A 27,695-nucleotide genomic window follows, 5' to 3' on the forward strand; every position below is an offset into this window, starting at 1 on the left:
TTTACAACTTCACATTTCATGAAATCAGTTACAACGTTCGATCAAACGAGAAACTACCATTTAATCAAGGAGAGACCGTACGAAACTGACTGAACAGCGTGCAACTCGATGAGGACAACCAGGAAGAAAGATACAAGGTCAGTACAGGTAATGCCTACATTCATTTATGAAGGCCTTCTTTCATAAGTATTTTTATATTGGTCACAATGCACTCCATTGAGTGTAGCAATGAAATCAAAAAGAGATATAAATAAACGACAAAACCCTTTCAATATCCAATAGAAATCTCTGCATAAAGCAGAGTCGATTGTACGATTCCGACTATGTATTTATGAATCATCATCAAATAGAAATCATGCCAGGTGTTCACAAAAATGTGAGCTTATCCTGGCCACCCGGTGGCACTCGTCACAAACACATGCAAAAGAAAGTCAATTGTTCACCTGGAAAAAACACGGGGACATATGTTACAAGTCAAAATAGAGACTGGTTAATAAAAGAATGTTTTATATCATTTTTGATATCGTATTTGAATCCTGTATGTGTAAACAACACTGTCGCTGGGACATGTGTTCAACATCCTGTATATTAGTCACCAACATAGTCTCAGGAGAAATGTTGAACAAACTACATATACATAGCTAAAAATATTCATTGTTTACATTCTGTGACCTAAATTATTTCAACACTTCCTTGTCATCAAGAAGCCTCGACCACTTCTCTGTGTGTTTCGACTGGGTTCATGCGTACAATAAGGAACACATTTTTTATGCATGCACATTTCGAATGATGAAACACTTGTTAGTCATAGGTACATGTGGTCGAACTATGTTTTAAAGTCTGGTAACTATTCATAACAGCACATGTCCCAATCGACCACATAGAATGAGCACACAGTAGTCAAAGTTGTATTGTTAATAAAAGCGAAACAACACCAATAACCATGAGGAATGTGTACTTAAAGAAGAGCCCATTATACGATTCCGACCGTATCATAAGCATCTGTTTACGAACGACTTATAAACTGTAATCATACCATGGTCAGGTGTTCGCGAAAAGGTGAACGGAACTTCCACCACACGTGACACCAGTAAAAACAAATATCATGGCTATTAAATTGTCCCATTGTTTGACATTGGCGGAATCGTACAATGGAGTGTTCAGTTCAAATTCGGCCCTGATGGACTTCCTCTGCATTAACATAAAGACTGGCATGACCAATGTGTTCATATGTGTTTTCCACAACTGGATCTTTGGTCTTCTCATCTAGAGAAATGTAGTTATCTTCAACCTTCTTTAGTGAAGCAGCCAGTTGCCGCGTCAGTCTGAAATATACAGTAATACGCTGGTGACGTTAAACATTTCAAGATGATTTGTTATATGTATAACTATTTACATTGATGAAATAGGAGCCACTGGCCCGGTTGATTGCACGCAAACGTTATTATGTTTACCGAAATGCACTCAATGGTATGTACATCCCACTGAAGGAGAAAATTTAGTCAGACTTTTTATCTATCCTAATAAATAATCCTTTGAATAAAATATGCTTCAAATAATAAATACCGTTATCGCCAATACATTCGTATATGTTTGTACCAATTGATACATTCCTTTAATACTTGACATGAATGTACAAAAACGTATATGACTTGATGAGGGAGATCTAAACAACGGAAGTTCTGTGTGAAATTTGAAATGTGCTGCATAGGAATGCACATGCGAAATAGCCTTCAATGCATAATTGGCAAAAAAAAGTAACTATTGTCAAATAATCTTCTTTTCGAGTTCATAATATTGTATCTTTTACACAGTATTAGACCCCTACCTTCTGTTGTAAAAGATGGATGTGAACAGAGCGATGACCATCAAGACGAGAAGTGTAACGAGCGTTGCTACAACTGGCGCTTCCCGGTTTAAACATCCTGGTGTTGCCGGACACACACACTCTGTACAACATTGTTTGTTTTAAAAAACATACTGGTAAGTAATTCATATTCCTCAATGTTTTTAGTAGATTGTACTTCTGCCTTGATATGCCTTACAACGTTCATTTTAAAGGTGAGGTGAAATGAAATTGGGTTTAACGTCGCGTCCAAGATTATTGCGCATATATAGCGACGTGCATGCACGTGTGTGTGTAGCTGCTTGTACTAGTCCGGACTGATGCCGATTTATAGTTCCATCACACTGAGATATCATGCCGCAGTTTAACATGGATACCACACTCAGACACAGTATACTGACTCCGAGCCGACCAGTCCTTGTTTTAGCCGAGCGCCAGACAGGGTAACAAAAAGTACCATCTTTTAACGTCTTTTGGTATGACGCGGCCGGGGATCGAACCCCGGACCTTCTGCTCTCCGGGCGGACGCTCTACCAAAAGACCACGGACGCGGTCCCCTCATTTAAAAGAATAGTAAAATAATAAACAAAGAATTCGTACAATATTGATTTACTCATCAATTATCAGGATGACTAACCCAAATTTGTGAAAGGTCGACGTTAAAATATAAAAGAAAGAAAACGTTTATGTTTATTATTTTTCCAGCTTGACCGTTGTGAATTACCTTGGCACAGGGGCTCCATGAAGTGGCCCTGACATCCTTCAGGACACTCCCCACTGGACTTATCACAGGTCAGGGCGTCTTCACATTGACCGCATCGTGACATGCAGTCATCCCCGTACATACCATCAACGCATTCTAGTGAGTAGACGACATTAATGTTTCATCTTATATCTTTACTTTTATGAGATAATGACAAGGTCGCCTTATATAAGCGACCGGGGAAAGGAGAGTGGTTTTCTTTAAAAAGACAGAACAATAACAGTCATCACATTAAAGATGCATCCCACCTTTACAAGTGGGTTCTTGAAACCCTGGCTGACATCCCTGGTCGCATGTTCCATTGATCTTGTTACAAGGCAGGTTTCCTTTGCATTGACCACACTCGGACTGACAGTGGTGTCCATGATGACCGTCACTGCAAGCTGTAAGCATTTGTCATCATCAACAAAAACACAAAGTTTCAGGTTTGTTTCAACCTGATCACTCAACAATCCATCAACTAATCGCACTTTATCATCAAACTTTACAGCGTTAGAAAACTATCGTATTGTATTCCGTGACGGGGAAAAGCCCATATTCAAGAAAATGGTAAGCATGTACTGCCCAACCGGTAGCACTCGCCATTCACACGATTTGCAAAAAAGTAAGTATTTATTGCCTGACTTCACACAGCAGTACTCCCGCCACGATAATAAAAACGATATTATAATTTTGAATTGTTGTTGTCTGTTGTTTAACGCCGCCCTCCAGCTATATGATGGCGGTCTGTAAATAATTGAGTCTGGAGCAGACAATCCAGTGAGTGACATGTCAGTGAGCCTGACCAACCGATTCCGTTAGTCGCTTCTAACGACAAGCGTAGTTGCCTTTTACGGCAAGCATGGGTTGCTGAAAACCTATTCTACCTCGGATCTTCACGGGTCTAATTTTGAATTACGTCTGTTGTGTTCAAGTGCAGAGATTCTGCTGCATGTAAGTTAAGAACAACGTTTAAAAATATATTCGTTTTGTAAAAGAGTCGGCATTGGCATAATGTCTCGGCCCAAACATTTCTTTTGTGGTTGGTTCAGCATAGATATATGCCACTGAGCAAGAAATTAGAACAATTGCCATTAACATTGTAACTGGTCTACCGACATGTCAGTATGCCCCCTGACATTTATTGTATTGTAAATTTACCTGGGAACTCTTAGTTTGGCATAAAAAGAAACGTAAACTTTGTCTAATCCTAATATGGATATGTACTATCTAACAGATATTCTACCGTAAAAGGTCGCTGCAGTCTCGGGAATTCTGAAAATATCAATGTTCCTCTCACAAGACTAAGACACACTGCAACAGCGCACTTCGTAACCAAATAGAGCAATGAAATGCTGAGGCATACCTAAGTTATATGTGGATGATATAGTCCAGGATATATTCCAACGTAAGTAGTGTGATCTCACAATTTGACGCATTTTTATCTTTAATGTCATAGCATGTACTCAATATAATAAACAAAGTATTCGTACAATATTGATTTACTCATCAATTATCAGGATGACTAACCCAAATTTGTGAAAGGTCGACGTTAAAATTTAAAAGAAAGAAAACGTTTATGTTTATCATTTTTTCCAGCTTGACCGTTGTGACTTACCTTGGCACAGGGGCTCCATGAAGTGGCCCTGACATCCTTCAGCACACTCCCCACTGGACATATCACAGGTCAGGGCGTCTTTACATTGACCGCATCGTGACATGCAGTCATCCCCGTACATACCATCAACGCATTCTAGTAAGTAGACGACATTAATGTTTCTGATATCTTTACTTTTATGAGATAATGACAAGGTCGCCTTATATAAGCGACCGGGGAAAGGAGAGTGGTTTTCTTTAAAAAGAGAGAACAATAACAGTCATCACATTAAAGATGCATCCCACCTTTACAAGTGGGTTCTTGAAACCCTGGCTGACATCCCTGGTCGCATGTTCCATTGATCTTGTTACAAGGCAGGTTTCCTTTGCATTGGCCACACTCAGACTGACAGTGGTGTCCATGACGACCGAAACTGCAAACTGTAAGCATTTGTCATCATCAACAAAAAGACAAAGTTTCAGGTTTGTTTCAACCTGATCACTCAACAATCCATCAACTAATCGCACTTAATCATCAAACTTTACAGCGTTAGAAAACTATCGTATTGTATTCCGTGACGGGGAAAGCTCATATTCAAGAAAATGGTAAGCATGTACTGCCCAACCGGTAGCACTCGCCATTCACACGATTTGCAAAAAAGTAAGTATTTATTGCCTGACTTCACACAGCAGTACTCCCGCCACGATAATAAAAACGATATTATAATTTTGAATTGTTGTTGTCTGTTGTTTAACGCCGCACTCCAGCTATATGATGGCGGTCTGTAAATAATTGAGTCTGGAGCAGACAATCCAGTGAGTGACATGTCAGTGAGCCAGACCAACCGATTCCGTTAGTCGCTTCTAACGACAAGCGTAGTTGCCTTTTACGGCAAGCATGGGTTGCTGAAAACCTATTCTACCTCGGATCTTCACGGGTCTAATTTTGAATTACGTCTGTTGTGTTCAAATGCAGAGATTCTTCTGCATGTAAGTTAAGAACAGCGTTTAAAAATATATTCGTTTTGCAAAAGAGTCGGCATCGGCATAATGTCTCGGCCCAAACATTTCTTTTGAAGTTGGCTCAGCATAGAAATATGCTACAGAGCAAGAAATTAGAACAATTGCCATTAACATTGTAACTGGTCTACCGACATGTCAGTATGCCCCCTGACATTTATTGTATTGTAAATTTACCTGGGAACTCTTAGTTTGGCATAAAAAGAAACGTAAACTTTGTCTACTCCTGATATGGTTATGTACTATCTAACAGATATTCTACCGTAAAAGGTCGCTGCAGTCTCGGGAATTCTGAAAATATCAATGTTCCTCTCACAAGACTAAGACACACTGCAACAGCGCACTTCGTAACCAAATAGAGCAATGAAATGCTGAGGCATACCTAAGTTATATGTGGATGATATAGTCCAGGATATATTCCAACGTAAGTAGTGTGATCTCACAATTTGACGCATTTTTATCTTTAATGTCATAGCATGTACTCAATATAATAAACAAAGTATTCGTACAATATTGATTTACTCATCAATTATCAGGATGACTAACCCAAATTTGTGAAAGGTCGACGTTAAAATTTAAAAGAAAGAAAACGTTTATGTTTATTATTTTTCCAGCTTGACCGTTGTGACTTACCTTGGCACAGGGGCTCCATGAAGTGGCCCTGACATCCTTCAGCGCACTCCCCACTGGACTTATCACAGGTCAGGGCGTCTTCACATTGACCGCATCGTGACATGCAGTCATCCCCGTACATACCATCAACGCATTCTAGTGAGTAGACGACATAAATGTTTCTGATATCTTTACTTTTATTAGATAATGACAAGGTCGCCTTATATAAGCGACCGGGGAAAGGAGAGTGGTTTTCTTTAAAAACACAGAACAATAACAGTCATTACATTAAAGATGCATCCCACCTTTACAAGTGGGTTCTTGAAACCCTGGCTGACATCCCTGGTCGCATGTTCCATTGATCTTGTTACAAGGCAGGTTTCCTTTGCATTGGCCACACTCAGACTGACAGTGGTGTCCATGACGACCGTCTCTGCAAGCTGTAAGCATTTGTCATCATCAACAAAAAGACAAAGTTTCAGGTTTGTTTCAACCTGATCACTCAACAATCCATCAACTAATCGCACTTAATCATCAAACTTTACAGCGTTAGAAAACTATCGTATTGTATTCCGTGACGGGGAAAGCCCATATTCAAGAAAATGGTAAGCATGTACTGCCCAACCGGTAGCACTCGCCATTCACACGATTTGCAAAAAAGTAAGTATTTATTGCCTGACTTCACACAGCAGTACTCCCGCCACGATAATAAAAACGATATTATAATTTTGAATTGTTGTTGTCTGTTGTTTAACGCCGCCCTCCAGCTATATGATGGCGGTCTGTAAATAATTGAGTCTGGAGCAGACAATCCAGTGAGTGACATGTCAGTGAGCCAGACCAACCGATTCCGTTAGTCGCTTCTAACGACAAGCGTAGTTGCCTTTTACGGCAAGCATGGGTTGCTGAAAACCTATTCTACCTCGGATCTTCACGGGTCTAATTTTGAATTACGTCTGTTGTGTTCAAGTGCAGAGATTCTGCTGCATGTAAGTTAAGAACAACGTTTAAAAATATATTCGTTTTGTAAAAGAGTCGGCATTGGCATAATGTCTCGGCCCAAACATTTCTTTTGTGGTTGGTTCAGCATAGATATATGCCACTGAGCAAGAAATTAGAACAATTGCCATTAACATTGTAACTGGTCTACCGACATGTCAGTATGCCCCCTGACATTTATTGTATTGTAAATTTACCTGGGAACTCTTAGTTTGGCATAAAAAGAAACGTAAACTTTGTCTAATCCTAATATGGATATGTACTATCTAACAGATATTCTACCGTAAAAGGTCGCTGCAGTCTCGGGAATTCTGAAAATATCAATGTTCCTCTCACAAGACTAAGACACACTGCAACAGCGCACTTCGTAACCAAATAGAGCAATGAAATGCTGAGGCATACCTAAGTTATATGTGGATGATATAGTCCAGGATATATTCCAACGTAAGTAGTGTGATCTCACAATTTGACGCATTTTTATCTTTAATGTCATAGCATGTACTCAATATAATAAACAAAGTATTCGTACAATATTGATTTACTCATCAATTATCAGGATGACTAACCCAAATTTGTGAAAGGTCGACGTTAAAATTTAAAAGAAAGAAAACGTTTATGTTTATTATTTTTCCAGCTTGACCGTTGTGACTTACCTTGGCACAGGGGCTCCATGAAGTGGCCCTGACATCCTTCAGCGCACTCCCCACTGGACTTATCACAGGTCAGGGCGTCTTCACATTGACCGCATCGTGACATGCAGTCATCCCCGTACATACCATCAACGCATTCTAGTAAGTAGACGACATAAATTTTTCTGATATCTTTACTTTTATTAGATAATGACAAGGTCGCCTTATATAAGCGACCGGGGAAAGGAGAGTGGTTTTCTTTAAAAAGACAGAACAATAACAGTCATTACATTAAAGATGCATCCCACCTTTACAAGTGGGTTCTTGAAACCCTGGCTGACATCCCTGGTCGCATGTTCCATTGATCTTGTTACAAGGCAGGTTTCCTTTGCATTGGCCACACTCAGACTGACAGTGGTGTCCATGACGACCGTCTCTGCAAGCTGTAAGCATTTGTCATCATCAACAAAAAGACAAAGTTTCAGGTTTGTTTCAACCTGATCACTCAACAATCCATCAACTAATCGCACTTAATCATCAAACTTTACAGCGTTAGAAAACTATCGTATTGTATTCCGTGACGGGGAAAGCCCATATTCAAGAAAATGGTAAGCATGTACTGCCCAACCGGTAGCACTCGCCATTCACACGATTTGCAAAAAAGTAAGTATTTATTGCCTGACTTCACACAGCAGTACTCCCGCCACGATAATAAAAACGATATTATAATTTTGAATTGTTGTTGTCTGTTGTTTAACGCCGCACTCCAGCTATATGATGGCGGTCTGTAAATAATTGAGTCTGGAGCAGACAATCCAGTGAGTGACATGTCAGTGAGCCAGACCAACCGATTCCGTTAGTCGCTTCTAACGACAAGCGTAGTTGCCTTTTACGGCAAGCATGGGTTGCTGAAAACCTATTCTACCTCGGATCTTCACGGGTCTAATTTTGAATTACGTCTGTTGTGTTCAAATGCAGAGATTCTTCTGCATGTAAGTTAAGAACAGCGTTTAAAAATATATTCGTTTTGCAAAAGAGTCGGCATTGGCATAATGTCTCGGCCCAAACATTTCTTTTGAAGTTGGCTCAGCATAGAAATATGCTACAGAGCAAGAAATTAGAACAATTGCCATTAACATTGTAACTGGTCTACCGACATGTCAGTATGCCCCCTGACATTTATTGTATTGTAAATTTACCTGGGAACTCTTAGTTTGGCATAAAAAGAAACGTAAACTTTGTCTACTCCTGATATGGTTATGTACTATCTAACAGATATTCTACCGTAAAAGGTCGCTGCAGTCTCGGGAATTCTGAAAATATCAATATTCCTCTCACAAGACTAAGACACACTGCAACAGCGCACTTCATAACCAAATAGAGCAACCAAATGCTGAGGCATACTTCAGTTATATGTAGATGATATAGTCAAGGATATACTCCAACGTAAGTAGTGTGATCTCACAATTTGATGCAGTTTTTATCTTTAATGTCGTATCATGTACTCAATAAAATAATATTATCAACTGTTAATTTAGATATCAATGTTATGCGAGGATCGATGTTCCTAATATCAATCACTGGACTGTCTGGTCCAGACTTGATTATTTACAGGCTGGAATATTGCTGATCGTGGCGTCAAACGTCAAACAAACAAAACATCAATCTACACCACATTTACGTCCACCACGTTTTACAGAAACAGCATACACTCGTTAAGTGTGCACATATTTTAGCACCCGTGAAGATTCCTGGGTAAAATTGGTATTCAGCAACCCATGCTTGCCGTAAAAGGTGACTATGCTTGTCGTAAAAGGCGACTAACGGGATCGGGTGGTCAGGCTCGCTGACTTGGTTGATGCATGTCATCGATCCCAATTGCGTGGATCGATGCTCATGATATTAATCACTGGATTGTCTGGTCCAGACTCGATTACTTACAGACCGCCTTCATACAGCTGGAATATTGCTGAGTGCGGCGTTAGCTAGTGTAAACAATATTTTACAGCATGAACATTTGAGCGATTAAATATGAAACTCCTTTTTTCACCCAAATGATTTGAATATTCGTATACATTATTTTCATTTCACGTGTGAAAACTTGAACATAAAATCTTGAATATTTTCCCATAAACGTTGAAAACTCCTTCCTTACTTATCTGGCAATCCATTCCACTGTACCCCGGAGCACAACCACTAACACACTGCCCTGTGATTTTGTCACAGACTTCTGTCTTCTTTAGACACCGACACTGTTTGTCACAGTTGGTACCAAACCAGCCGTCACTGCAAACTGAATTGGTGAAAGGTTACAAACAACAAACCTTGCTAAGAGACAAACTATTGCTGTCTATCAACATCAAATTTTAACGTCTTGTATCGCTGCTGTGTCAGTACAATTACCAAAGGGTAACGTCATAAAAGCTGGTTGTGCAAGCTTAAGAATAAGTTGAAAAAGCCAATACGTACCGAATACTTGTACCTCACACAATGTAAGGAAGCTGTCGGAAGCTGGTATCCGTATAGTGACGTTGCTGCCTGTCAGTGGCTGGCGGCAGGTGACGTTAGCTATAGGAGGAGGATGTTCAGTTTTCGACCAGTTGTAGCACATCTGGCTACCCACAAGCACCTCCATGCCGTTGTTTCGAATTATGTATAGGTATTCTGTGTACAATTTTATTTGCATAATCCATTGTATGCATTGGCATCAGCTGTATGAGGATCATGTTCAGTTGATGACCAATTGCGCCACTCATGAAAATTTTAAGTAGCATGTGTCAATGTTCTTGTTTCTTCCAAAAACTGGTTATTTTTTTAATTTAGATCAAATTACGAATGAATAATGAATTATGTGCCAGTATTCTTATCATATTACATCAGGTGGACGTATAAAAGACCTGTCTATTATGTGGTACTCCATGTCGATTTATGACATCTCATGAACTGCGTGTCCAATAGAGTTCTACATCAATGAGCGAATCTTAAACGGGTTTTCCCTTATACCCAAATGATAACAAAGCAATGACTATATATATCCAACCTCTCTCCTGGCAACTGTTCAATTGAGTGTATTATTTGTGTGACATCACATGAACAACAGGATATCTAATGATGATTTGATTCTTCCTATATTTTCATGTATGAAAAAAGTACGCTATAATTCACCACTGCGCTAAACAAACCATAACTTAATCAACCCTATTCATACAATGAATGAAATACAAACGAAACGTACGCGTCTCGTGTTCTGAGAGTACTACATGTATCTCCTGATAAATGTTCAGTGAGATGCTTAGTACAGTATTTTTCTGTTGTATCACTGCGCGTCAACTTTATGTCAAAGGAAAAAACGCAGTGATGCCAGTTTAGACATTTACAACGGACACGGTATGGTGATGACAAACGTAGAAACCTTATCAGACCAACCCTTCTGCACAGCAATGTTCGGCTTCTCAGACGACTAGCCCTCCCGTGCACACACTCTCCCACATATGCGTCTTGCAAATAATTTGTCCTAGTTTAGGATGGTAAAATCCATGTTAATATTTAATGCAACGATAAATACTGTGCACATGTTTCGCAGACATAAAAATGCACATATTGCACTCACTTTCATCACGTAGATAGAGTCGGATGTGTTGTATCCTGTCTGAGCTGGATGTGTTCAATGACACTGTCCATGATGGGCGTTGGTCTCCCATGGCTGTGTGTGCACATGTCAGTGGTTTACTATTGACGAATGTGGTAGCTATGCCATCTACACCAAGGTCTGCTGTGAAATTACGGACAACATAACTTAACTTATCTAAGTCCGTGTATGTAGAACTCTGGACCGCCGATCTCCTCAAGGCCACATTTTCTGTTGGAAAAGAAGAGGCAACAAATTAAGAGGTGATATCGAGCGATGCTATCGTGTGTATCGCTGTTAGTTTGTGACCGTGGGAGTATTTATAACAGTTTCTAAACGGATCCTCACAGGTGTAGACCAAAAACTGTATGGAATTTTGAAAACCTTTTTCTTTTCTAACATGCACCGATCTATTTATCCACGTGTTTATATTCTTCCCAATTGTGACAGTTCCCTGTTACATGGACTGTATGTTTCTTGCCATATGTTTCTTGCTTTACTAAATTATATAGAGAATCTCACCCGAGTGTCTTTTGATATCAAATATATCAACACGAGTTGATAAAAGTGGAAACATTCCGAGGCTTGCCGAGGATTTTTGCCACTTTTATCAACGAGTGTTGATATATTTGATATCAAAAGACACGGGGGTGAGATTTTATTTATCATCCAACATCATTCTTCCAACTTTTTCAATTTAATTAGTAGTGTCTTCAGTGTATAAGGTACTGCTATACAGCTTCAGTATCAGGGCCATTAGTGATGTCATTTGATTGTGACGTCATGGTAACCAGTGACGTCACAATGGTCTGCAAAGCATTGTGATGTAATTTCATTGCAGCAATATGTACAGTGTAGATATCGCTTGATCTAATCCAAACGATATCTCCTGTGGGAGCCAGTTTTGGATGATAAATTAAGATAATGCTATTTAGAAAAGAAAACAAGAATCAGTTCAGCCTCATTACTCATTATCCACACTAGTCAACCCGAAGAAGACAGGTTTTTATATTTCTGGAGACAATACGAATATTGAATAAGCACTTTTTTTTAATATATATTTTACAGAGATATTTTTTTACATAATTATCAAAATGAATCTATTTTTGGACTCGGAAGAGATTGCTTTCTACGTCTTATATCAACATGCCGATGCATCGAAAAGATCACGACCTGCATCGTTTTGTTATATCGTACTGCAGTAATGTGATATCCAGCCACACCAGAAACATTCTTGGGCACGAGGAAAACATTTAGGTACGTGTTAGTCAAAAGCGGCTATTGTTGAGAAGAGTCGGCGTATGTTGTCTTTTACCCTTTTTATCTTCCTCTTTCTATATATGATCCCATCCGTGAAGATCCAGGTTAGAATATGTCTTCAGCAACCCATGCTTCTCGTGAGAGGCGACTAACATGGTTGATGCATGTCATCGTTATCCAATTGAGTAGATCGATGTTCGTGATGTTAATCACTTGATTGTCTGGTTTGGATTCGACTATTTACAGACAGCCGTCATATAGCTGGACTATTGCTGAGTGCGGCGCTAAACAACAAACAAATACTTGATCCTATAGGTTCATATACCGTTAGAGCGGAGGGGATTATGTCTGTGTACGCCTTGTCTTCTTTCCTAATAAGTTTCAGTCAATATTACTGGTCTGTTAACGTTTATTATTTTTATCCGGGTGCTGTGAGTTTGGGACAACTAAACAATATAATCATGTGCATAGTTTGTTGTGTAGAATCAAACGCCTGCAGCTATGTTTGTATAACAATACATGTCATAATATATATAATCTGTATCTGAACATCATCATTTATATCATTATCACTGGTGCCAACCACCCAACAAACAATATGGCTCAACATTGACAAAACAACCCACGTTGTTTGTCCCTGTTACATACTGGATTTCAGACTAAACAGATTAAAACACTGAATTTGTGACTAAATTGAACCAGTCAGTTTTCTAAAGACACGGGTGTACTGATTGGATTGAAATACGTGAGCCAAGCTTTCGTCTTTTCGTTTGGGTAAATCGCTCAGTGAACAATAACTTAAGCACAAGATAACACGTAACCCTACATGCAAGATGCTCTGTTGTTGTCTTCAAACGTTGTCTTCGAATCGTTTTTCGAGGAAGTATTATTTCGTTGAATTCTACAAGGCTACATATTTTACTGATTCGTATACGGAGAAAGTGTCACGAGTTGGCAGAACTCTTCATCCCAGCAGTGATAACTCACCGGATGCCCATTCTGTAATTCCTATTGTTTGAATGACAAAGTTATATACTTGTTACAACTGCTGCTCAATGAACAGTGTTTGTGTAATTATTCAAGTTGGTATTTCCGCTAGCCAAAGTGTGCAGTGAGGCCGTCTCATTGTTGACAGTCATTTTGGAGACATAAATGCGAAGTTAATTAATGCGAGCAAAGACCACTCGCATTTTTCGCATTTAATTCACGCTCGCGTTAATTTCAAGATGTACAGTAATTATTTCTCTTTAAAAACGGGTTTTTATTTGTTCGCTTTATACTAGTATCTGCTGGCGTAATTTAATTGAATCTCAACCTGTGTTGAACATAATCTACTCACGTTTCTGACAGTATTGGCCGAACCATCCCTCCAGACATCTGTCCGGACTGCCGACCTGGCTACAGGGAGTGGAGGGGAACACGGTGCAGGCACTCGTGGTGTTACAGTGACACTCTCCGCCTGTTGGATAGTCAACAAGAAAACATCTATTCCTTTTGCCCTACCTTACCAGTGCGGGGGAAATATTTTGATTTAACCATATTCTAAACATTGCAGAGTTACGTCTGAATTATAAAAGACATCATTTGATATATTTAAACTTCAAATTAAAGAATGAGTCATTCTAAAAACGCTGCAGCATTGCCAGCTAAAACCTGTTCTCTTATTCCAGGAAGTGTATTGCATGACATTGTATTCTGAACTATAAAGCAAAGAGTCGAGGTCAATGCAATGAAATGCTATCTCGAGAAACGTAGATTATATACTACATGTACTACACAAAAATGTTCAATGACATGTTAAAGTTTACTCATACGTGCACCGATGACAGTCGCAACAGCAGCAAGCACTGTCAGCAGTATGGTAAAGAAGCCTTCCATAGTGCAACTAGCTGGTCCCTGATGGCTGAAACAAAATAATGGCACAAAACTGTAATTAAACTGGTCATTGAAGTACGTCGATGGCAGTTTTGATGAGTATTCAACCAACAGTGAGAAGGTCAGGATAATATTTATGCTACTTTTGTATGCATTTGGGGAATAAATAAATAAATGACTGAATCAAAGACGTCATATGGTGTGAAGTTTGCAATTGTGAATCCAATGGTGTTAAACATTGACTGGTCAAGGTTTGTTATTTGCCCAATGATTCAAACAGCAGTGAAATTGTTGCAGGACGTGACGTCACGATGCATGGACGCTTTGTGATCAGCTCTCATGAATTGGTGTAAATTTTCCAAGATTGGTGGAAAATGCGACTATTGCGACCAAATATGTGCGGTATGTAAACTTAATCAATATCATATACCGACAAAGAATATTTTATGAAAGGATCGCTATCAAACTGTGAGATATTTGGCCGATTGTATCTGAAAATCCAGCCAGTGAAATATTGCCTCGGGTAACACGAGTGCCAACGTCACCCGTTTTCACTGATATCCTATGAGCTCGGAAGAAAAAACACCAACAAACTATTAATTTACTGGACAGTTATAAACCCTCTTGTGTCCTTCGTATGGAGAAAACACCATCATCAGGTAAGAGCATTCGCTCCGAGGTGACTACACCCGAGTCGGACATTGATATCTCGTAGGGAGAAACACCATCATCGGGTAAGAGCATTCGCTCCGAGGTGACTACACCCGAGTCGGACATTGATATCTCGTATGGAGAAAACACCATCATCGGGTAAGAGCATTCGCTCCGAGGTGACTACACCCGAGTCGGACATTGATATCTCGTATGGAGAAAACACCATCATCGGGTAAGCGCATTCGCTCCGAGGTGACTACACCCGAGTCGGACATTGATATCTCGTAGGGAGAAAACACCATCATCCGGTAAGCGCATTCGCTCCGAGGTGACTACACCCGAGTCGGACATTGATATCTCGTATGGAGAAAACACCATCATCGGGTAAGGGCATTCGCTCCGAGGTGACTACACCCGAGTCGGACATTGATATCAAGAGGCAGTGTAACCTACTGAGTCCAGAGTCGAAGCCAACAATACTCCCATTTAATCCCAATTAATCTGTTTTTTCATTTTTATTTTGTTCAGTTATATGATTCTTCAACCGACAATTTCGGTTGATGTATATATACAGATTTTATTTATGTTTTGAAGGTTCATTTTGTGTTTGTCATGTTTTGTCTGTGATTGTTGTGACATTCTTTCTCTCTGTAGATAGATGAGTCATAATGTAACGCAACAGATTGGAATATACTAACTATTATAGCTGGGGACTTTAATCTAGATAATCTTATAGAAAGTAAGAAGAAAATAGATCACTCACAAGCAATATATGGGTTGACCCAAATTATAACTGAGCCCACCAGGATTACACCTACCTCCAGAACTTTGATTGATTTACTGTTCGTAACTAATTAGACAGTGTGTGGAGTTCGGGTGTATCCGATCCTGTATGCAGTGATCATTGTCCTATATTCGTAAAAATTAAGGAAAACATACCTAGTAATGCTAATTTTAAAAGAAAAATCTACAATTACAACATGGCTGATAATGAAGAATTTATTGATAGCTTAACCGAGACAAAGTGGGGTGATTTGTTATCATCCAGAAATGCTGACGTTATGGCAGAATGTTTGACCCGGTCAATAATTGACGTACATGTATGTAATTATCATATTCCTAACAAATGTGTAACAATTAGACCTAACGATCCACTATTGATCACACGTGAGATACGTCGACTGATAAGGAAACGTAACAGAATTCGCAACGTTGTTAAAAACTTAGATTCTAACTGGACTAATTTTCGTCAAATAAGAATTCGTGTTGTTCACACTGCAAAGAGAAATTATGTACTCAAGATTGATAGTAACATTAATGATGCGTACGGTGAAAAAGTATGGTGGTGGCAAGTTAAAAACTATTTAAGGGGCACCAGTAATACAAAATGTCCTCCCGTTAATTTGAGAAACTACTCGCAGCTGCAAAACATAACTATGTCAAATCATATACTCCAAATAAAGCTAATATTTGGAACTCACTACCTATTGATTACACCAATGCCAGTAACTTATGAAGTTTTAAAAGTTTTATAAAAAGCAATGACAAGAATGGTATATGCTTTGATGTAAATTATTTTTCAAGATTTTGTCCCGTCGCAGGCTTGGCTGCAGTGATCTTAACGCCGACACATTTGCCAGATTTATATCCGACAGCCCGAGATGTTGTTGTGGCTATCACACGGAAGATGCACTTCATTTCTTTCTTGCGTGTCCCTTAAAGAGTACAATAAGGCAAAATATTTCCCTTGGGCACGCCAGAAACCCATGACAGTGTGTTTGAATCCCGATTCGCCTCGATTTTGTTGTCAGCACCAAACCCGTGCTCGTGGGTTTCACCAAAGTCGTGAATGTATAAGACCTGCATCACTTCGGCTTTCCTCCGACATCAAGCTGAAACGGAATACTATTCAAAACCCGACTCCCTCACTCACTCTTGTGTACGGTTCCGTTTGGTTAACTGGGTTTGTGTTGTGATTACTTCCAGTTTAGATTTGAAGTATGTTTAGAATTATGTAACTATGTTCCACCCAAACTTCATGCATATATCATGCAACCATATCATTTATTGGGAAATAATTGCAAACTACAGACCAACCTGTTGATTTCCTATGTATCCAGAAGCAAAGAACATATACGGGAATATAATCTCTGCCTGAAATTACATACAGTGAACTACTAGAACAATACTGTGCTCAACTATGCACAGCAAGCGCCATACATGTGATTATGAAGACAACTTATAACAAATTCTTTGTATCAAACCCGTTGTTTTACATGTGTTGTTTCTTGAACAAAGTCATACTTTATAGAAGCCTGGTATTTAATCGTGTTAAACAATAAGTTGCAATTGCAGTGTGAAGTTGAATGATTGAGTGCGCGTTGCAGGCTTGACCTAAATTGCTCCCTGGAACTTTTCTTGATGGTTGCCTGAATAACATACGATACATTGCAAAAGGAATGCGCAATAGAGCTGTTCGGATAAGGGAGATAATCACTCAGTCTCAGTGATACAGCTTGAATAAGATACGATGTTCAGCATTGCAAGGTCAGTGCTGATAAAGCTCTCTACTACGCCTATAACAAAAGGAGATAATCGCTCAATGCGCAATAGTTTATTCTTAAAAAATATAGACCGGTTAACTTTAGTGAAATGAGATATAATAAATTTCTCCTAAACAATTTTAGCTCTTTTTAAAAAAATTAACAAACAATGGCATGGGTTATCTGCTTTACGTAACGTGACTAAATCTAGGAATAACAAGACGATTTTGTAGTATCTCTTATTGCTGGAAAAGAATAGCATCAACATTTCACGCACATGATTTGTAAGTTTCGTTTCGGTAACTGAGTGGCTTGAAATTTTAAATAAACCAACATGTCGACATACATGCTATTCCGTGTCAGCTTGATGTGGGAGGAAAGCCTGAAGCGATGCACGTCTTAGACATTCACCACTTTGGTGAAACCCTCGAGCACAGGTTTCGTGCTAAAATTAACCTTTCCCGTAAACTGGCAGTCAGCATTCACTGCTGAATTGGAGGCAATTAATCATGCATTCAAACTCACACCGGAACTACCGGAAGCAAAGGCAGTCGTCCTATCAGACTCGCTAAGTACATTTCAAGCTATCAGCGGCAGAAACTCAGGCCAAACCTTGTCAATAATATTCTATACGAATATACAAAACTATCGGACCAAGGGCAACAGGTGGAGCTGTGTTGGATCCCCTCTAACATAGATATTCATGAAAATGAAAAAGCAGACACACTGGCGAAGCTAGCTCTAGACAAAGCGGAGATACAGCCTGTTCCCTTTAGTATACTAGAGATAAAAAGCAAAATCAAAGCCTCCCAAGCCCAAAGATGGCAAGCCAAGTACTAGTGGGACGCAAGTAAGATCGGCAGATGGCTATACAAAATTCCACCCCAAGATCCACCAAAAGCCAAACTCATACTTAAACGAAAAGACAGTTGAAGTAGCCATCTCACGGAGAGTCGGTAACAAAAAGCACTATGACAAGATTTGTCCATCTTGCAATCAGGCTGAATCCATTGCTCACATGTTAAAAGAATGTCAAGCCCACGCCCCAGCACGGGCTCGGTTAAAAAACAAGAATTGCAGTTAGATCCGCTATCTGTCGTTGATCTCCTAAATCCAAGAGAGGGCCAAACTAACGCTATTTCTGAGAGATGGACAGCTACTCAAACGAATATAAACAGAGCAGCCAAAGATAAAAATGTAATGATACGAAATATACGGAAAAAAAGACATCATATCAATACAAAAACAGAAATTATGTGAAAACCAGACTCACAACAGATATGTGTACCCTACTCACACACGTGAGTCCCAAAGAGGGACAGGTCAGCCAAAATTGCTACGGCAGAAGGCGACCTCTTAATATAAACACTTAAAGCAACAACAACATACTTCAGGGCGGGGAAGAATTATCAACACAACTACAATTTTATGCATTTCCTCATATGGTATACTGAGCGATCTCACAAGGAGATACATGTGTATAGACACTGGTACATGGCCATGCTCCAGTTAATCGTAGAGCTTGCATAATAAGCCTTGCAACTGAAAGATACAACGGCGGTCATTCAGAAAACAGTTGTTTCAGTGGTAGATGTGTATTTTGGTAAACTATTTTGTTCTGTACGTTTACCGTATACCTGCCTTCAAAAGCTATCCCATATCAAAGCTCATCTGTAATCAATGCCTTACCTTCCATGTATCTTTCTGTGATAGAGTAGAGCGCAGCTAAATAATAGAAACTTACAAGCAGGAAGAAAATACAGCCACAAGTATATACATGTCATCATACCCTTATGTCCGGATGTGAAGTATTAACACAGCGTTACACAAAATAAGGAATGTGGTTTGATCTATAGGGGTCATGAGACAAACATTTGGGCAAAGAGACGAGGCATAACCCCAAACATATCCTCGTTGATCTGCATAAAGATTACACGTGGTTAAGAAATGAACCTCGTCTTCGATACTGTTTGTATTACAGTGTTTACAAATACGATTATGTAAGGGAATTTTTGGTTTCAATAAACGACCGAGTTCAATTTCCAGAGGGAGGGTACCACATCTAAATTTAGCAAATATACTACGATGTTCTCTGTTGGCTAAATCAATGACATATTTGGAGGTACTTAAAGACGTTTTAAACAGTCGATATGTTCTTAACTTAATACCATTTGTTAATCCTCTGTCATCCCAGAGCTGTTCCATCCATAACTCCTTATCCTTATTGATGAGTATATTTCTAGCATGGTCGAAGTCACAAGATAATAGATTAGTTATAACAGAAGTAATTGATTTCACATCGAATAATTTCTTAACTGAATTATCCCATGACTTACGAAATTTAGATGACCATCTTTGCACTGTATGCATTAGCCTGTTTTCATCTGCCAAACTCAGCCTTTTCCAGAAACGTACAATTTTTCTCAATTTTTTGCTTTGTATAGTTAGATGATCAGCCAATTTCCCCCCTTACTGCCAAATTAGGTGTTTTGAAATGTCGGCAGCACGTAGCTATCATGATTGATGAATAAACATAACGTAAAATGGGTGGAGGGATTCATTCCCGTAAAGCAGACCTTAACAGGTGAACACATTTCAAGTTCCACACATTTCATTTGTTACACGTTTCATTTGTCACATGTTTCATATCACTCAGTTTTCACAGTGAAATAATAAAGCATGTCATGTTCACATTTCGTTTTCCAAGGGCTGGCAGTTCAGAATTCAGAATAACCCATACTAAAACAACATTACTGTCATAAGCCACAGAATCAAAGGGTTGTGACGAATTGAACATGACGTGCGTACCCTTTTCGCCAACACCTGTTGGCATCACTGATTTTCAGTGATACACTGATTTAATTTTCATCACTATTTTGCGTTTCGTTTTTTTGACGTTGACGCTTACATTAACAACTGTGAGCGGATCGGCGATAGCCACAGGAAAACCTGGTACTTGTAAGGATGTAACTTTAAAATAACACGAATTATATAAACAGGATGCTCGTGTAAGTACATACCCCTTCCTTGATGGCATAGTGCGTGGCTATCAGGATCTAGATTGATAACCAGGAAGAACAATACGCCTACAATAGCTGTAGGTCAGCCTGCCCTAATGTACACATCAGTAATTTCAGTGAATTCATCATTTTTCCTTTGAGAGGTATTTATAGCTAAAATAGATAGAATTATCGTTTAACCGTCCGCATGTTTTCAGAAATGAGCGGACCAGTGTAACTTAATAATGCCCTCATATTGCTTGACGACGGGCCGTTGTTAGGTGACGTCATAGGATAGAGATAGGTGACGTCACGTTCAATAGTGACGTCATCTGGTTTGTTCTATGACGTTTCCATATTTGTAAAGTGGTTCAGTGACGTTCGTGTTTATGGCAGGAAATGTTTTAAAACCGAAATTGCGGTTTCTTTTTATCTGATAACAAATTCCTCCATTCAGCTACAATAACGTGTTTTTTCAGTTAATGGAAAACCTCGTCCTTCTGCAAATGATAAGGCTATGAAAGATAGCGTTGCCCTCATAATATCACACTGCACAGGCAACATAAACAATGCAGAAAAAAACACAGAAGAAACATATATTCATATCTAGGTTTGCCATGTTTGCATATATTACAAACATATGCTGCATGATCAAGGATGTGACCATTTTGAAGTGTGATGTGTAACATCATTTACATCAAGTTTGGGGGGCACGGGTGGCCCAGTCGTCGAAGGCGCCGCGATTCGCGGTGCAGAGTTGCGTCCCTTGGGCACGCCAGAAACCTATGATTGTGGGTTCGAATCCCGGTTCGCCGTTTCTAGGTTTGTCAGCACTATACCCGTGCTCGTGGGTTTCACCGAAGTGGTAAATGTCTAAGACCTGCATCACTTCGGGCTTTCCTCCCGCATTAAGCTGACACGCCGCGATATGACTGGAATACTGTTAAAAGCGGCGTTAAACCCAACTCACTCACTCACATCAAGTTTTCGTCTCCTGAACTGACGTTTTTTTATTCCCCTGTACGACTTATGACGCACTTGATACATCTCCATTCCAAAACACGTGGTTGTATACACACAGGGAAAAGATTTTACTCTACCCTCTACCCTTCGTTATTTGTCTTCACTTAATTTGATTAATAAATTCTTTTAGGTTTAACTGCCCCAGTCACAAGGCGCTAACACACTAAATTTGTATTGATATAAAATATCTCAGAGACAAATAAACGAATATGCTAAAGAGCTTAGGCCTTTTGTACTAATGTTATTGTCGAGAATATTTCATAAGAATTTGAACCAGTGCTCATGTGTATGTTTGCAGTAACACTTCATAGATTTTCTCCAGCTATTAATCAATAATACTTTTGCCGCCACCTTTCACAATTCCCAAATGAATGAAATTGGTAGAGTATAAACAGTTGAAGTCCACCTTGAGATTTTTCCTGTAATTAATTATTTAGAGTGCAAGTATCGTGAAAGAAATATTGTTGAGAATATCAATTTTCCAAGATACATATAGTCAATTTCCGAGCGATAAAAAGTCATAAAATTCGTAGAGAGTGAGGTGAGATGAAATGGGGTTTAACGTCGCGTTCAAAATTATTGTACTTAAAAAGCGACGTACATGCATGTGTGTGTGCGGCTGCTTGTACTTGTCCGGACTAATGTCGATTTTCTAGTGCTAGCATACTGAGATACCATGAGATACCATGTTTAAGTTTAACATGACACCGCACAGGCACAGTATATAGTACTGACTTTTGAGCCGACCAGTCCTCGTTTTAGCCACTCAATGCCGAGAATCAGGCTGGGTAACAACAAGTACCATCTCTTAACGTCTATTGGTACGACGCCGATCTCCCGCTCCTTCAGGCGGACGCTCTACCACAAGACGACGGAAGCAGTCTTGTAGAGAGTATTTAAATGTCCAAGTGAAGGGCGGAAATCACATGTTCCGTAATCCAAAACTATTTGGGGGCGTGGCCTAATGCTACTGGCGCTACGGCACTGTGTTGCGGGATTGGCTTATATTTAGACTTGGTCTACTACATATGTATATAATCTATCTTGTGATGCTAAGCAGACCCGTGTGCGAAATACGCTGTAAGTCGGAAAGCGCACGTTAAATCTCCAATTTCAGTCAGTCAGCTAAGCAGACATACGGATACGTCCGGAAGGGTTTTGTGTTAATCCTACAAAAATAACATGATTGCATACATTGTTGAATGTGGGAAACGAACTGTGATCTTGGTATTGTGAATAATTAATGTCTGTAATTAAGTTTTTATGACGAACATTCTGTTTAGGTACCATAAACCACCTGCTATCATCGGTCCTATTCCACACAACGAATACCTGTCAGGGACTAATCACCATTACTTCACTGTTTAAATTATCTTGTGGATACAGGGGATGTTCCGGCGTGGTTGTGCAAAGGTCGAACAATAATTTTGAAAGAAAAACTTTCCCCCTATTTTTTTGTCTGAATACACAGTACAAACTATATACATGGTTTCTTACAGATCTTGTGTTATCATACTGCGCTTCCAATGACATTATGTACATGGAGCAGAAAGAAGTCACAAGGGGATGCTGGGGTTGTGAGGATCAATTAGTTAGTTCAGAAAATTTTCCTTGAAGAGGCTAAAACTTTCGACGGTAACCTCTCAATATTTTGGATAGACTACAGAAAAGCCTATGATTTTGTACCACACAAATGGATTTTGAAGTCATTGGAAAGTATTGACCACCCTGAGCGACTACTTGTTTTACTGAAGTCTTTAATTGATTGCTGGTCAACTCAACTTAAGATGTATACGCATTGGCAGGTGGTGATTTCGGAACCACTTTCTGTTCGAAGATGAATATTTAAGGGCGATTCTTTTAGTCCCTTGCTTTTCTGTTATTCACGAAATCCTTTAAGCGTTTTGCTTAGCAAAGGGGAAGGTTATCATCCTGGATATCCTCAACACAGATCCCCAACACACTTTACTCACCTCTTTTACATGTATGACCTTGAACTTATTGCCAATGGAAGGTCCACACTAAAAAACAGATTCTTATTGTTAGAATGTAAACTTAAGTTACTGTGTATTGATATTTTATGGACGTTTTATTTGCACTCTTATATGCTTTACCTAACCTTATATGTTGATTAGAATTTACTGCCCCTGATGTTTGCAATATTTGTCAGTTGTCATTCATGCATCGTCAATGTCAGACATGTGTACGCCTCTGTCAATAAATCTGTTATCCACAGAGAGTAGTTAAAGCATCTATCAAACTAAAGGTTAAAAGTATGGCGAATTCAACACTCATTGTTGAGTCCTTTTCTTATGATATCGTTTGGTCTCGACAATTGCAACATTCTTCTTCTGAAACGTGGCAAGGTAGAAGAGGGAAGATCAGTCGGTTTACTTGGGGTAGAAGTTATTGACCATGTCGTGGAAGGTCAGGCCTATATCTTCTTAGGGATGCAGGTTAGGGACAAACTCCAGAATGCCCATATCAAGGGAAAACTTCGGTCAGAGTACAAATGTAGACATAAGAAACATCTGGAGTTCAAAGCTGAACGCTCTCAATAAAGTTAAAGCCACAAATACTTATGCTGTTCACGTCATATTCTTTTGGTGTTGTTGATTGGACGAAACAAGAAGAATCATGTCAGACAATCGATCCCACCACCATTGCGTTTGAGAATATTAAAAAAAGCAGTGAGCATTAATGAACAACACAACGTAAAAATGGGCTAGAAATCGTCAGCCACTGAAGGGAGATCACCATACTGGGGACCATGGGATCCTCTTGTGAAGCATGTAAAGACTCATGATGAAAGCAAGGCATTCCACAGTTTTCTTGAATTGTTTATAGTCATTACTTAGAAGTTGACGGATGACAAAGTAGATACAATTTACGGATAACAACTTCTATAATACTGTAATGGAGACGTTTCAGTATAGATCGTTTCGGTCAAGCAAGACTGAATGAGGAACATTGTACAGAATATATATAGTAGGTGGAGGATTAATTTACACAAAAATGAAAGTCCGACTACTGGTAGTCTAGATCAAGTACTCTGTGTACACCTCTGACAAGTGTAAATTGTCACGGCACCCATGGCCGAAAGCTATAAATACAAAAACCCATTTAGAAAATGGTAAAATGTAACAAATGTTATATTTGGGATAACACTTTCTTAGTACTTTAGATTCAAGTACTTTTTTTGGTTGAATCCCTTCCCATCACTCTGGGAATGTGGGTTCGAATCCCTATGGGACTAAACCCAAACAGGTGCGAGAGCCAAGTCGGACCGAGCACAGACCAAACACTTCTAATAGAGACTATTTTGAATATGAAGATGGAACAGGGCTTCACTTTGAGCAACATGTTTGCCACGATTTTTGACACTGAATAGTGGTATTTAGTAGATATAATACCAGTCTATAGATGTAAAAACATTTCATGATACATATGTGAGGTTTAAGCTGATTTTGACATTGAGTGAGTTGGGTTTTTCGTTGCCAAGCTGTGAGTCATATCATGGTGAGGAACACCAATTATCGCGGGGGAAATGAATGTTTTAACCATTCCACCAACATTTTAAACTGAACCAAACAAAGACATAAATAATCTACACTGCTCACTCTGGCTGGCCCCGTAAACAATGAGATTAGACATTCAGCTTTTAGAATTTTACTTAGCATAAAAAGTATCCATTGAATATCACTTGTGTCACCTGTGAGTGTCTCATAATAGGGAGTAATAAAGGAGTAATAAAGACACTGAGTGAGTGAGTGAGTGAGTGAGTGAGTGAGTGAGTGTGTGAGTTAGTGAGTGGATGTTGTTAACGCAATAATGGGAAACATTTGAAAATCAAGTTAACTATAGATGTAGTGCCATTGTTGATATCAGGTTTAGGGAAGACATCTTATGCATCACCGGGACTACTTTATGTGGACTTGAAGGAGCTGGGTCATATCGTATTTCAGTTGTAGCACGGCATAGCAATGCGCCCCAAACTTATGGACGGCGATAGCCTCATGAGATGAGACTTTGATGAATGTAAGGGAAGGTGAAATGGGGTTTATCGTCTCGTTCAAGATTATCGCAGTTATGTAGTGAATGAGTAGGTAAGTTGTGTTTAACGCCGTTTTGAAAATAATATTCCAGTTATAAACTTTCAATATCAAGTTATAAACTGACAATATCAAGCTAGTCCATTAAGGCAAGCAACACTAATGTTTACTTTAAGAAATATTTCCCATCATCATAAAAAGGGTTTCACAGGCCGAGGCTTGCGCTCCTAAATGTATCATAAACAGCACATTGTTAAATTCAACATGCACGAATATATATTTTATTAGAATGTTTTTAGAGGATGGGAATTATTCAGTAAATTGTGACATATTCCGATTGATTAAAAAGTTTTAGCAGTCAGTCATCAGCAATGAACACACAGAATAGGATGGATAAACACAAAGATTACAACTTTAAAGTCTGTATGAGTTATATATAAACAGCCTTAAACATTACCAATTAAAATCTACATTACAGATATGTTTAACGCAGTCTTTGCATTTTGTGGGCACCAAGCAACAAAGCTGAGATAATGGACATCAATGTTGAATAATATAACAAGGCGAGACAAAAACAGTGAATATATTAGACAGGTAAACACTGACAGATGAAAGGTATCGAACAGATCCAATTCAAATATTTGAACATGAAACATGCCACGGAAATAGTCAGATGTGAGATGTCGAGAATAATGTTACTGAATCGGGCGCTCCAAGTAATACTGGTTCAAACGCCCGAGGTAATACTGAATCTAACGGACAAGGCAATACGGAATTAGATGTCCAAGGTAAAACTGAATCAGGCAGACGAGATTATACTGAATCAGATGTCCCAGGTAATAATGAACCAAATCTGTGTTCACTCTGGCTTAAGTGTCAAGTGGCTATACCTAGTCGCCTGTGTTTATTCTGGTTCAGATGCAGATTACCTACACCCACCTACGTTCACCCTGGCTTAAGTGTCAAGTGGCTATATCTAGTCACCTGTGTTTATTCTGGTTCAGATGCAGATTACCTACACCCACCTACGTTCACCCTGGCTTAAGTGTCAAGTGGCTATACCTAGTCACCTGTGTTTATTCTGGTTCAGATGCAGATTACCTACACCCACCTACGTTCACCCTGGCTTAAGTGTCAAGTGGCTATACCTAGTCACCTGTGTTTATTCTGGTTCAGATGCAGATTACCTACACCCACCTACGTTCACCCTGGCTTAAGTGTCAAGTGGCTATACCTAGTCACCTGTGTTTATTCTGGTTCAGATGCAGATTACCTACACCCACCTACGTTCACCCTGGCTTAAGTGTCAAGTGGCTATACCTAGTCACCTGTGTTTATTCTGGTTCAGATGCAGATTACCTACACCCACCTACGTTCACCCTTGCTTAAGTGTCAAGTGGCTATACCTAGTCACCTGTGTTTATTCTAGCTCAGATGCAGATTACCTACACCCACTTACGTTCACCCTGGCTTAAGTGTCACCTGGCTTAAGTGTCAAGTGGCTATACCTAGTCACATGTGTTTATTCTGGTTCAGATACAGATTACCTACACCCACCTACGTTCACCCTGGCTGAAGTGTTAAGTGGTGATTTCCCTCCTAACTACCTCCACTCTGGTTTAAGTGTCAAGTGATGATTTCCCTCCTAACTACGTCCACTCTGGTTTACGTGTCAAGTGATGATTTCCCTCCTAACTACGTTAACCCTGACTCACGTGATGAGTGGTCATACCTCCCAACCTACGTTTACCCTGGCTTAAGTGTTAATTAGTTTTCCCGCTTTACCACCACCACCCACCCACCCACCCCTCTCAGACCCACAACCACCACCCCCCACCCCACACACACTGATATTGAATTCCTATATCCCTCCCACCTGTGTTCACTTTGACTCGGGCGTTGCGTGGTTATATCCCTCCTACCTCACTCTTGCTTAAATGTTAAGCGGTTATACCCCGACTGTCTATGTGTGTTAAGTTTCTATACCCTTATCTAATCTATGATCATGCCTTCCTTCTGATGAGTATAGCTGCTGGGACTGTTCTACAAAATCGAAGTTGATTTTTGTTGTCTAAGTGTACGTGCACTTAAAACCATTAGCTGTCTGTTTGCTTTTTCAGGGCAAAACAGCATGGCAAACACAATACATTTCCTCACCCTGATGTGTGTAATGGAAATATATATCCATGACACAGGTGCCAGTACCAGCATAACAGG

General features: G+C 39.5%; 1 protein-coding gene across 1 annotated transcript; it reads right to left on the reverse strand.

The window, feature by feature from the left end:
- Positions 1–1,132: 1,132 nt before the first annotated feature.
- Positions 1,133–19,159, reverse strand: LOC139446412 (multiple epidermal growth factor-like domains protein 11). The gene is made up of 14 exons (XM_071227739.1): positions 19,094–19,159; positions 14,147–14,235; positions 13,672–13,791; positions 11,055–11,303; positions 9,914–10,108; positions 9,600–9,737; positions 7,753–7,887; positions 7,469–7,603; positions 4,491–4,625; positions 4,207–4,341; positions 2,858–2,992; positions 2,571–2,705; positions 1,829–1,949; positions 1,133–1,325 (listed from the first exon to the last, which is right to left on the reverse strand). Exons 2-14 carry the CDS (start codon positions 14,208–14,210, stop codon positions 1,166–1,168), a joined length of 1,857 nt encoding a protein of 618 aa, XP_071083840.1. The 5' UTR covers positions 14,211–14,235; positions 19,094–19,159; the 3' UTR covers positions 1,133–1,165.
- Positions 19,160–27,695: the final 8,536 nt, after the last annotated feature.

This window comes from Haliotis cracherodii, unplaced genomic scaffold (genome assembly GCF_022045235.1).
Source record: "Haliotis cracherodii isolate W230 unplaced genomic scaffold, xgHalCrac1.p SCAF_6, whole genome shotgun sequence".
NCBI classification, from domain to species: Eukaryota; Metazoa; Mollusca; class Gastropoda; order Lepetellida; family Haliotidae; genus Haliotis; species Haliotis cracherodii.

Bases quoted from the DNA above. Each gene is read 5' to 3' on its own strand.
- LOC139446412 (XM_071227739.1), bottom strand. From the start codon at position 14,210: ATGGAAGGCTTCTTTACCATACTGCTGACAGTGCTTGCTGCTGTTGCG. The intron at 7,604-7,752 runs GTGGGATGCATC...TCTACTTACTAG, and splicing joins TCAAGAACCCACTTGTAAAG to AATGCGTTGATGGTATGTAC. The intron at 2,993-4,206 runs GTAAGTCACAAC...AAATGCTTACAG, and splicing joins CATGGAGCCCCTGTGCCAAG to CTTGCAGTGACGGTCATCAT.